Raw genomic sequence first — 11,224 nt, forward strand, 5'->3', positions numbered from 1 at the left:
GGGCCGGCTTTGGCCTTGACTTTTACCTGCTCACTCCAGTAAGGCTGCAAAATAGGAAACCCCAGTGTGCCCACTTCGGCAAATGCCCTGGCAGCAAATGTGCCTTCAGAGCCCACATACCATTCTCTTAACTATTTGGCATGGTGGGTCCTTACTGTATTTTATTGGTGATTTGATCCTTTTAAGGAGATTTTTTTTTTCAGTTGTTCTCAACAAGAAGGTCCTAATAATCTAACTCACCCTCCCCACAAGAAATTGAAATCCTACAAGATTCAAACCCAGGTCTTTTTGATTCTAAAATCGAAGCATTGAATCACTACCACGATGTATCCTAGCCTTCTAGAAATTGATTTCCTGAGAAGAATGTCAGAGACTGTTAGCTGCCTCTCAATATCCAGTTTTCTCTTTCTTAAAACTGAAAATTTAAGATATCTAGCTGGGCACGGTGGCTCACCCCCACTATAATCCCAGCATTTTGGGAGGCAGAGGCGGGTGAATCACTGGAGGCCAGGAGTTCAAGAGCAGCCTTGCCAACATCGTGAAACCCTGTCTCTAATAAAATATAAGTTAGTTGGGTGTGGTGCCGAGCACCTGTGAGCCCAGGAACTCAGGAGGCCGAGGCAGGCGAATCCCTTGAACCCGGGAGGTAGAGGTTGCGGTGAGCCGAGATCGTGCCATTGCACTGCAGCCTGGCAGCAAAAGCAAAACTCCATCTCCAAAATAATAATAAGTGGCTATTTTAAAACTTTAATTACAGAGATTTTTAGTAAAGAATATTTTGTTGGACATATTGCACCCAGCTAAAAGACGGCATTTCCCAGACTCTTGTGCAGCCCTTCTGTGGCTAAGTCTGACGGGTAAGATGTATATAGAAGCATAGTGTAGTGCTTCTGTGAGGAAAGGGGTCTCCAAGCAAAATGGTGACAGTAAGAGCAAAATGACCTTGGCTGGGCACGGTGGCTCTCTCCTGTAATCCCAGCACTGTGGGAGGCTGAGGCAGGACTGCTTGAGCCTAGGAGTTTGAGACCAACCTGGGCAACTGTACCAAAAAAATTAAAAAATTAGCTGGGTATGGTGGCGTACACCTGTAGAAAACCCAACTGCTTGGCAGGATAAGGTGGCAGGTTTCCCTGAGCCCAGGAGGTCGCTGCAGTGAGCTGTGATGACACCACTGCCCTCCAGCCTGGGTGACAGTGAGACCCTGTCTCTAAGAAAAAAAAAAAAAATCTTGTTTAAGCTACTACTATTTTGAGATTTTTCAAATCCAAACCGACACAGATGAGAGGAGTAAAAAATAATCTCAGGCTAAGGGACTTGGCGAGGGATCCCGTCTCTCCACCCTTCCATCCCCCATGCACAGGCTACAACTCCCCTCTCTTCCCAAACCCTCCCTTCACAACACACAAACCAGTCTGAGCACAGCCTTATAAATATTGATTTTATAGAAAGGACCAATTCAAAATTGGTCAGATGCCACAAGCTAGAAGCTTCCAGAACCACAATGATGGGGGAAAAACAAGAGAGAGAGAACAAACAAAAATACCCCAGACCAAAATGCCTGAAAATATCAAGGTCCTGGTTGACCAAAGGATTCTTAAAAAAACAGATGGCCGGGGGTGAGGGGACCCCGATGCCTGAAGGAGCCCAGAGTGGAAGGAAAAACAACCCCGAAATGCAAATCCGCAGTCCCTGCCCACGGGCCCCCTGCTCTGTCAAGAGCCAGGCAAAGGGCTTCACAGCTTTATGGGAGTGGGGGTGATGGCAGTAGCTTAAAGAATAATGGGAGGAGGAGGATTTTTATACTTCACCTTTTTCCCCCTTCCTCACCGGGGAAGAGGAGAGACTGGCAGCTTGAGGTTAAGGAGAAAACAGCATTTCCCCCTCCCCCAACTTCTTTAATAGGGAAACCATCTAGAAATGGCGGGCTATCATGAAAAAAATCCCAAATCCCACCTGTGACCTGACAGCCCTCAATTCCTAGAGAGGTGAGAACCCTGGTGTGGCAGGTTAGAAGAGGTGCCAACCTGGGGCGCTGCGGCCTCTTGGGAAATAACAGCTCCTGCGAAAAAGAATTGGGGCGTGGGAGAGAGAGAATGGGGGGCCGGAATGGGGGAACCCTTAAGTGGTACCAAAATTAGCTGCCGTCTGCTCCCTGCTGGTGGGTCCCTGGGGTGGAGAGCGTGGCAGGGAGAGGGTAGGGGCTGAATGGAGAAGAAAGTGAGATGCTGATAAAAAAATCACCCTTCTCAGAGGGTCCACCGCCCTGGTTCTGAAGAATAGAAAACAAACAGGAGCCAGCAGAGTGCTTTCCTGGGTCACTCCCGCTGAACCCCGGCTCAGTTCCGTGAGGGGATCAACGCTGCCGAGTGGGGGAATGGGAGCAGGTGGCCCAGTCCGGACCCTCGGCTCCCGGGGAAGGGGGAGGGGCGGGCATAGTGGGCTCTCCCCGCCCCTCCCCCGGCTTCACCTCCCCTCCTCCCGGCCTGCCCGGCCCCCGCCCGGCCCGTTGCAGGGCAGCACCCAGTTGTTGTCGTGGAGGCCCAGGCGGCAACCCGGCGTCTCGCGGTCGGCTCGACGGCAGCACATCCAGTAGGAACGTCCGTAAGGCAGGTCGTGGTGGTAGGGCTTGGGGTGCCAGCGGCAGAGCGACACGTCGCCCTTTTCGTATCTCTTGCGGCACTGCTTGCACGGGTCATCGCGGTAGAGCGGGTCTCGGCTCCAGCGCGAGTCTGTGGCCCGCACACCGAACGCCTCGATGATGCCCTTGAAGTGGTGGCAGGTGCACTTGAGGGCGGCCAGCGCGCGCGTGGGCAGGAAGCTGAAGATCTTGACCAGCACGTGCTCGGGCAGCAGCAGCATGTACTGCCGCGGCTCCAGCAGCCGCTGAATCTTGAAGCGGATCTCTAGGAAGTCGTGCGACACGTGCCGGTACAGGCGGCACAGGGAGGTGTCCGCCGTGCCCTCGGCATCGTCCGGGCCAGGCGCGCTGGCCGGCGAGTCTGCCGGGGGAGGCTCCGGGGGCCCGTCCGGCCCGCGGTTCTGGAGGAAGAAGAGCTGGCCGGGAGGCGGCGGCTCCTCGGGGCTGACCGTCAGGCACACAGTCTCTTCCTTCACGTTCTTGGTGCCGTCCTTGCCAAAGAAGATGCACTCATCCACCACGCCCGTCACCACCACGTCCACGTGGAAGCCAGACGCTCCACAGTCCCGGGCAGGGGGCGGAGGAGGCGCCGGGGGAGTGTCCTCGGGTCTCACGGGCGCTGGGCTCTCACCCTCGCTGGCCTCATCCGCCCTGGCCAGCAGGAACTCCACATTGCTGGGGAGGGCATCCCGCGAGGGGCTGATGAGCTGGTATAAGTCACACGTGATCTTGTCCTTGGCTCGGGCCCCAGGACCTGGGCTGCCAGGGTAGGCACAACCAGGCCTGCCCCCGCCCCCACTGGGCAGGCCGCTGTCTGGTGCACGGGGCTCCCGGCCGTTGGAGATGCGGAAGGCAATGCGCACCTCCCCGGGGCCTGGTCCCGGCCGCTCCTCCTTGCGGAGGCCCTTGGTAGGAGGGCTATCCCTCTGCGCCTCGAAGTGGGCCACGGCCTCGGCTACACGGCTGCAGTCCCCACCGCCAGACCGCCGTTCGGACCCCACACCCTTGGCCGGTCCACCCTGCTCAGCTGATACAAAGACTACAGGTGCTGGGGTGGCTGGTCGTGGGTAGCTCTGCAGGGCCAGGGCAGCCCGCTGTTCCACCAGGGCCACCATCTCGGCCACAGAGAGCAGGTCCACGTCCTCACCGGCTGAGGAGGGGCCCTCCTCAGTAGCAGGGGACCCCTCCCGACCCCCTGGATCAGGAGGAGCCTTGGTGGGGTCAAGACAGCGCCGTCTCCGCTTGGCCTTGGAGCTGTCGCTGCCCCAGTGCCCCTTGACCTTCATGGAGCTGGCCCGGCTGCCCCCACCACACTGGTGGGCCACAAAGAAGGCCACCTTCTCCTTTGTATTCCCAGGCTTGATGACATACCATGTGTCCAGGAGGACTCGACCCTCATCGCCAGCAGCTGCTGCTGAGAGGAGTGGAGCCGGCTGGGAGGCAGGGGCCTCAGTGGCCAAGGCAGGTGGTGTGTTCTCTGAGTGGGCAGGCCCATGGTCTGGCTCAACTCCGCCACCAGGCTCAGCGCAGGCTGATGGCTTGAGGGCCGCAGAAGCTGGGCGAGGCTGGTTCTGTGAGTAGGTGCCAAAGGGCCGGGGGCACCACAGCTGGAAGGGCAGGAGGCTTCCGCGGTCCATGCTGGGGGATGATGGCAGACAGGCTAGGCTTCACCGCATCTCAGGACCTAGATGGTGGTGGGAGCCTCCACATGCCACCTGGAGACAGGAAGAGGAGGTTGGGGAGCTAGGGGGATGGCCTTTCTTCCCAGGACCACCCCAACCTCCACCTCTCCAGTGGGGACAGACCAAACCAGACCATCAAGAACTCAATTCCCAGTCAGGTGCAGTGGCTCCCACCTGTAATCCCAGCCCTTTGGGAGGCTGAGGGCAGGCAGATCACCTGAGGTCAGGAGTTCAAGACCAGGCTGACCAACATGGAAACCCTATCTCTACTAAAAATACAAAAATTTGCTAGGTGTGGTGGTGCACACCTGTAATCCCAGCTACTTGCGAGGCTGAGGCACGAGAATCACTTGAACGCGGGAGGCAGAGGTTGCAGTGAGCTGAGATGGTGTCACTGCACTGCAGCCTGGGCAGTAAGAGCGAAACTATGTCTCAAAAAAAACCAAAAACCCTCTATTCCCACCACCATGCTCAGGTGAACAGACAGAGGGTTGCAGAGGGGATGAGATGCTCCTTTAACTCACAGTGTGAACCTAACTGGCAGCATGCTCCAGCTCCACAGATCCTACACCACTGGCCAACTGCCTTCACCCACAATCCAGACGCCTTTACGCTGCCATAACCTTCACACTTAAGTGAAAAGACCACTGACAGACAAGGTCCTTTTTCTATTTATTCACTCAGTAGCTTGTTGCTGAAAAGACAGGCATTCCCAGCCCTGCCCACAGTTATGACTGCTTAAACCCACAGAGAGAGGAACGAGATGGGCTGGGATGAGGAAAAAAAATCTGAGGTCAGATTCAGACAAGCACTTAAAAAATCAGCTTTTCATTTTTTTCAGGTCATTGGGCTTAATGAGAATATCTTAAAGCTGGTGTGTCCTCAGTCAGAAAAATGCACACACTTGCCAACACAGTGCAGGTAATTCCCTGAAGCATGGCTGTGGACATGTGGAATAAGACGGCCTGTTCTAGAGCCTAGGAGTTCCAGGCTGCAAGGAGCAATGATGGTACCACTGCACTCCAGCCTGGGTGACAGAGGGAGACCCTCTAAAAAAGAACAGGGGTGGTGGCTCATGCCTGTAACCTCAGCACTTCGGGAGGCCAAGGTGGGTAGACTGCTTGAGCCCAAGAGTTTGAGACCAGCCTGGGCAACATGGCAAAACCCATTACTACCAAAACAGATACAAAAATTAGCTGGGTGGGTCGGCACATCTCGGGAGGCTACTTGGGAGGCTGCGGTGGGAGGATCGCTTGAGCTCGGGAGGTTGAGGCTGCAGTGAGCTGTAATGCTGTGATCATACCACTGCACTCCAGCCTGGGTGACAGAGAAAGAACCCATCTTGGAAAAAAAAAAAAAGGGGGGGGGCCTGTTCTAGTCTAGCTTTTTCCTCAAACTGCACACAGATAAACAGAGGCTCAGAGAGGGGAAGGGTGATATAGCTAAGATTACAGTGGGTCTGGAGCAAAAAGAGGCTCTCAACTTGGTTTCTGGACTCTTCAATTTAGGGTTCTGTTAATAATAACTATTTTATTTTGTAATGATTTGATGTGAATGACCTAATCTGGAGGCAATCTTGTGCATGAGTCCGATACGATCACTTTCATTGCAGTTGCTACCTACATGCCTCAATCTTTCTCTGGCCCATCTCCCTCCAGACAGCTCAAAGACAAAATGACCCTTTACGCCTTGAAACTTCCACATGCCTATAGGCCAGCGAGGACAGCAAAATATAGCCCAGAAGCCAAATCCACCTCACTATCTTTGCAAATAAAGTTTTATTGAAACATGCTCATTTGTTTATGGATGCTTTCATCTTCAACAACAGAGCTGAATAGCAGAACAAAGATCACATGGCCCACAAAGCCTACAATATCCATTATCTGGCTCTTTATAAAAAAAGTTTGACAACTCCTGCAGAACAGACTGTCCATCTAAATTCAAGCAATTCTAGGCTGGGCGTGGTGGCTTACGCCTGTAATTCCAGAGCAATTTGGGAGGCCGAGGCAGGTGGACCGTCTGAGGTCAGGAGTTCAAGACCAGCCTGGCTAATGTGGCAAAACCCCATCTCTACTAAAAATACAAAATTTAGCTAGGCGTGGTGGAGTGCACCTGTAGTCCCAGCTACTTGGGAGGCTAAGGCAGGAGAATCGCTTGAACTGGGAGGCAGAGGTTGCAGTGAGCTGAGATTGCGTCATTGCACTCCAGCCTGGACAACAAGAATGAAATGACATCTCAAAAAAACAACAACAGCAACAAAAAACCTTCACTGAGTAGAAGTGTGTAAAACAGAAAAATCAAAAACAAAAAACCCCAAATCCAGACAGCCTCCAAGCACTCACAGGTACCAGTAAACGCAGAAAATCCCCATGTCAAGGATCTTTATTTCCCCCCGGATAACCCCTAATCCCACCTACTCCTCAAATACTTATAGTCCTGGGGCCGGGCACGGTGGCTCAAGCCTGTAATCCCAGCACTTTGGGAGGCCGAGGCGGGTGGATCACGAGGTCAAGAGATCGAGACCATCCTGGTCAACATGGTGAAACCCCGTCTTTACTAAAACTACAAAAAATCAGCTGGGCATGGTGGCGCGTGCCTGTAATCCCAGCTACTCAGGAGGCTGAGGCAGAAGAGCCTGAACCCAGGAGGCGGAGGTTGCGGTGAGCCGAGATCGCGCCATTGCACTCCAGCCTGGGTAACAAGAGCGAAACTCTGTCTCAAAAAAAAAAAAAAAAAAAAAAAAAAAAAAAAACCCCCGCCAAAAAAAAAAAAAAAAAAAAAAAAAATACTTATAGTCCTTGCTGTAATCTCAGTTCAGTGTTAAAAATATCACCCCACAGCCCCCAAAACCTATAGATGGCTGTTTACCAACCACCAATTCACATACATGTTGAGTATCTCAAATCTGAAAATCCAAAATGCTCCCAAATACAGAACTTTTTGAGTACCAAGATGACACTGATGGGATATGCTCATTGGAACATTTCAGATTTTCAGATTTGACATACTCAACTGCTAAGTATAATGCAAATACTCAAGATCTGAAGAAATCTGAAAGCCGAAACACTTCTGGTCCCAAGCTTTTCGGGTAAGCAATACTTTTTTTTTTTGAGACAGAGTTTCACTCATGTTACCCAGGCTGGAGTGCAATGGCGCGATCTCGGCTCACCGCAACCTCCGCCTCCTGGGTTCAGGCAATTCTCCTGCCTCAGCGCACCCGGCCTCGGGTAAGCAATACTTAACCTTATATCCAACTGCCCAGGGAGGCAGGCTAACACAGCAAAAGCCAGTCACTACAGATGTCATCCTGCACAACCTGGCCAGCCCCTCAAGTCCCCTCATCAGTTCCAAACTTACCTTCAGCATCTTAATGTCCTACACCAAATATCAAAAACCTTTCAAATACTAGTTTAAACCAATGAACCTAAAAATATCCTCTCTAGGCCGGGCACGGTGGCTCAAGCCTGTAATCCCAGCACTTTGGGAGGCCGAGGCGGGTGGATCACGAGGTCAAGAGATCGAGACCATCCTGGTCAACATGGTGAAACCCCGTCTTTACTAAAACTACAAAAAATCAGCTGGGCATGGTGGCGCGTGCCTGTAATCCCAGCTACTCAGGAGGCTGAGGCAGGAGAATTGCCTGAACCCAGGAGGCGGAGGTTGCGGTGAGCCGAGATCGCGCCATTGCACTCCAGCCTGGGTAACAAGAGCGAAACTCTGTCTCAAAAAAAAAAAAAAAAAAAAAAAAACAAAAAAAAAAAAAAAAAAAAAAAAAAAAAAAAAAAATCCTCTCTAGCACAGAAGGGCCCAATCTCAATGAATCTATCACAGATCCCAACACAGCAATTTCCCAACCTATGTCATAAACAACCACTCTCCTGGAATCCTATACTCCCCCTAACCCTCCTCCATTATCTAATTCCACTAGAAGCCCTCCAACAGCAGATGAACTCCGAAAACACGAAAGCTCCCTAATACTTTAAGATGAATCTTAAACCATACAAATGTTTCACAAAGCAAAAAAAAAAAAAAAAAGGAAACCTCACAAATGTTACTAACAATAGCAGACATGTGCTTACTGCACACTCGCTGCTGTACTAGGTACTGTGCTAACAATCCTGTAATCCTCCTGGGTCCCTAGGAAGCAGGTAGTGCTATTAATCCCCAGTTCCCGATGAGACACTGGTGAAATCTCCTGTCCGGGTTCAGACAGGTACGAAGAAGTCAGGACACAAGCCCAGACATTCCAGTTCCAGAACTGGTACTCTCCAGCTCTTTGCTTCTGTCTCTCCGGGAACTCCCCAAGTCCTATACCCACCAAACACCCCAAAGCACAAAGGGAACCCGATCCCGAAAACACAAACGAACCCAAACCCCAAAGTGCCCCTTAAGCGCAAGGGAACCCCCAAAGTATTCCTTAAACCCCACGCCAAAACTTCCCGAAACCCCAAAACATTTTGCAAATGCAAAGGGAACCCCCAAATCCTGTAACCGCCCCCCCAAAGAAACCTTCCAAAACCCTCAGGTGACCCTCGAAACCTATGCACGCCCCCGAAGAGCCCTCACCCGCTGCCCCCCCAGGCGGCGGGAGAAGGCGGCAGCCCACACGCATGCGTGCCAAGGTAAGAGGGCCCGCCCCTTCGCTCCTTCCCTCCGGCCACCGCGCTGGCTGGAGAGCAACTAGCTGCCCTCCGCCCCTTTGTTGACAGAAGCGCGCGTGACGCCCTCAGCCAATGAGAGGCCGCCATTCGGAGCCGTGCCCATATAAGGCAGGCCTTGGCGAAGGGGCCCAACTTCGAAATAGGGAGGAGTAGGCGAGAGGTGACGGGAGGGGGTGGTGGGGTAGACAGAGCCAGATTTAAGGGAGCGTGGAACAACTCCCAACGTCCAGCTAAACAGAACAAGGTCAGGGCAAAGGCCACGACACTCCAGGGGAGGCTTATTACACAACGTTCCCTTGAACAGAAGACCTGACTGACGCTTGAGATTTAAAGGGCCAGGCAGCAGAGAATAAGAACACCAAGGCGGAAGGAAGCAGGCGGAGAGATCAGAGTGTCCAGCTTTGGTTGGGAACTGTGGGGGCTGAGGATGTCCGCGGGGGAACTGTGCATCGGGATCACCAGCCCCTGAAAAACAAACGGGCAGAACCCTACGAAGGTTCCCGCGGCAACTGAATCCAAGCCTCTGGGCCTGGCATTCAAGGCTCAGGCCGTGTAGCCACTCGGAGTTGCCAGTTAAGCCTTTCCAAACCAGCGCCCCAAACCTGCCACACACAGTACAAAAGAGCAGCCAGAAGAGTCCTGTTAAAGCATAATCCTATAAACCTGACCACGTCCCTATCCTGGTGAGAACCTGCCATGGCTCCCCAGTGCCCTCTGGAAAAAGCCCAGGTACCCCACCGTCCAGCTGCATCCCTCCCCATCCCTCCACCCCGCAGGCAATACCCCAGTGCACCCTGGTGGGCACCTGATCTGGCATACATAGAATACTCACGCCCCATCTGATCCGCGGTAGGAGTGATCATCTCCACCCTATGGATGAAGAAACTGACGCAGGGCAGGTCTCCTGACCACAAGGTCATACAGAGCTGGGGTGTGAGCTGCAGCAGGGATATGAAGCCAGGGAATCTGATTTCAGAGTCACTGTGCCCTACTGTTTCACTATGGGGTATCAACTCGATCACCCCTCCTCCAGGAAGCTGACACCCCCAAACCCCGTAGGCTGGGTCAGGCTCCACCCAGGACATCCAAGCGGTGCACTCACTGCTATCTACTCCTCAGAGTCACCCGGCTCTTGCCTTCCCTGATCTCTGCATTTACTGTTCCCACCAATTGCAATACATTCTCCCTCTACGTGGCTCAATTCCTTACTTCATTCAGGTCTGTGTTCAAATGCAGTTTTAGTAGAGGGGCCTTCCCCAATTCCCTTCCTGGAAACCACCCATCTGCCCAGAGGGGACCTCTGGGTTCCCTCTTCCCTGCCCACTCTGGGTCATCATTGTCTGGGGGTGGGCCTCTCTCCCCCACTGTGATCCTCCTCTGGAGGCAGGATCTTTTAACTGAGATCTTTTACACTGAGCCCAGCACAATGCCCTACACTAGGTCAGCTTTCAGCAACTACTCCATGAAAATCCATTCCTTGTAATACATTGTGAACCAAAAATATGCAAAATCAAAAGATGTCAAAAAAACTGGCTGGGAAAACGTGAACTAAGAGACAAGTAGAGGAGTAACATTACCCCTTTAAAAGAAAAAAAACAAAAAACAAAAAACTGGGCAGGGTGTGGTGGCTCCCTAGCACTTTGGGAGGCCAAGGTGGGAAGATCACTTGAGCTCAAGAGTCTGAGACCAGCCTGGGCAACATGGTGAAACACCATCACTACAAAAAATACATAAATTAGCTGGGTGTGGTGGCGCACCTGTAGTCCCAGGTACTCAGGAGGCTGAGGTGGGAGGACTGCATAAGCCCAGGAGGTAGAGGCTGCAGTGAGCTGAGATCGGGCCACTGCACTCCACTCTGGATGACAGCATGAGACTCTCTCAAAATTAAATTAAAAATAAATAAACACAAAAAATAAACTGACAAAAGCAAAGGATGACAAAACAAAATGACCCATTATTTACTTCTCTACACAAGTCCATGGGGCTGGGGGAGGGAAATGGAAATGACCCATTATACACAAAAGTTCTCAACATACATGATCCAAATACTATGGCCTCCAAATATATAAGGTAAAAAACAGCCATCTCTGCACATGACAGCCATAAACTTATAAAATGACAAGGGGGACCGGGTGTGGTGGCTCACGCCTGTAATCCAAGCACTTTGGAGGCCAAGGCGGGAGGATCACCTGAGGTCGGGAGTTCAAGACCAGCCTGACCAACATGGTAAAACCCTGTCTTTA

General features: G+C 52.3%; 1 protein-coding gene across 3 annotated transcripts in view; it reads right to left on the reverse strand.

Moving 5' to 3' along the window:
* Positions 1-1,420: 1,420 nt before the first annotated feature.
* The window catches only part of FBXO46 (F-box protein 46), a 29,041-nt gene continuing 19,237 nt past the window's right edge, over positions 1,421-11,224 (reverse strand). Inside the window, exons 1-2 of one of the 3 annotated variants that reach the window (XM_037729249.1) lie at positions 9,814-10,614; positions 1,421-4,353 (exon numbers count right to left, since the gene is read on the reverse strand). In XM_037729249.1, the coding sequence (XP_037585177.1) occupies positions 2,464-4,275 (1,812 nt within the window). In that variant the 5' untranslated portion in view covers positions 4,276-4,353; positions 9,814-10,614 and the 3' untranslated portion in view covers positions 1,421-2,463. Of the gene's footprint in view, positions 4,354-8,886; positions 9,692-9,813; positions 10,615-11,224 lie in introns of those variants that run through there. The other 2 variants (XM_037729248.1, XM_017502498.2) reach the window with 2 other exon arrangements.

Source organism: Cebus imitator, unplaced genomic scaffold (genome assembly GCF_001604975.1).
Source record: "Cebus imitator isolate Cc_AM_T3 unplaced genomic scaffold, Cebus_imitator-1.0 Scaffold296, whole genome shotgun sequence".
NCBI lineage: Eukaryota > Metazoa > Chordata > Mammalia > Primates > Cebidae > Cebus > Cebus imitator.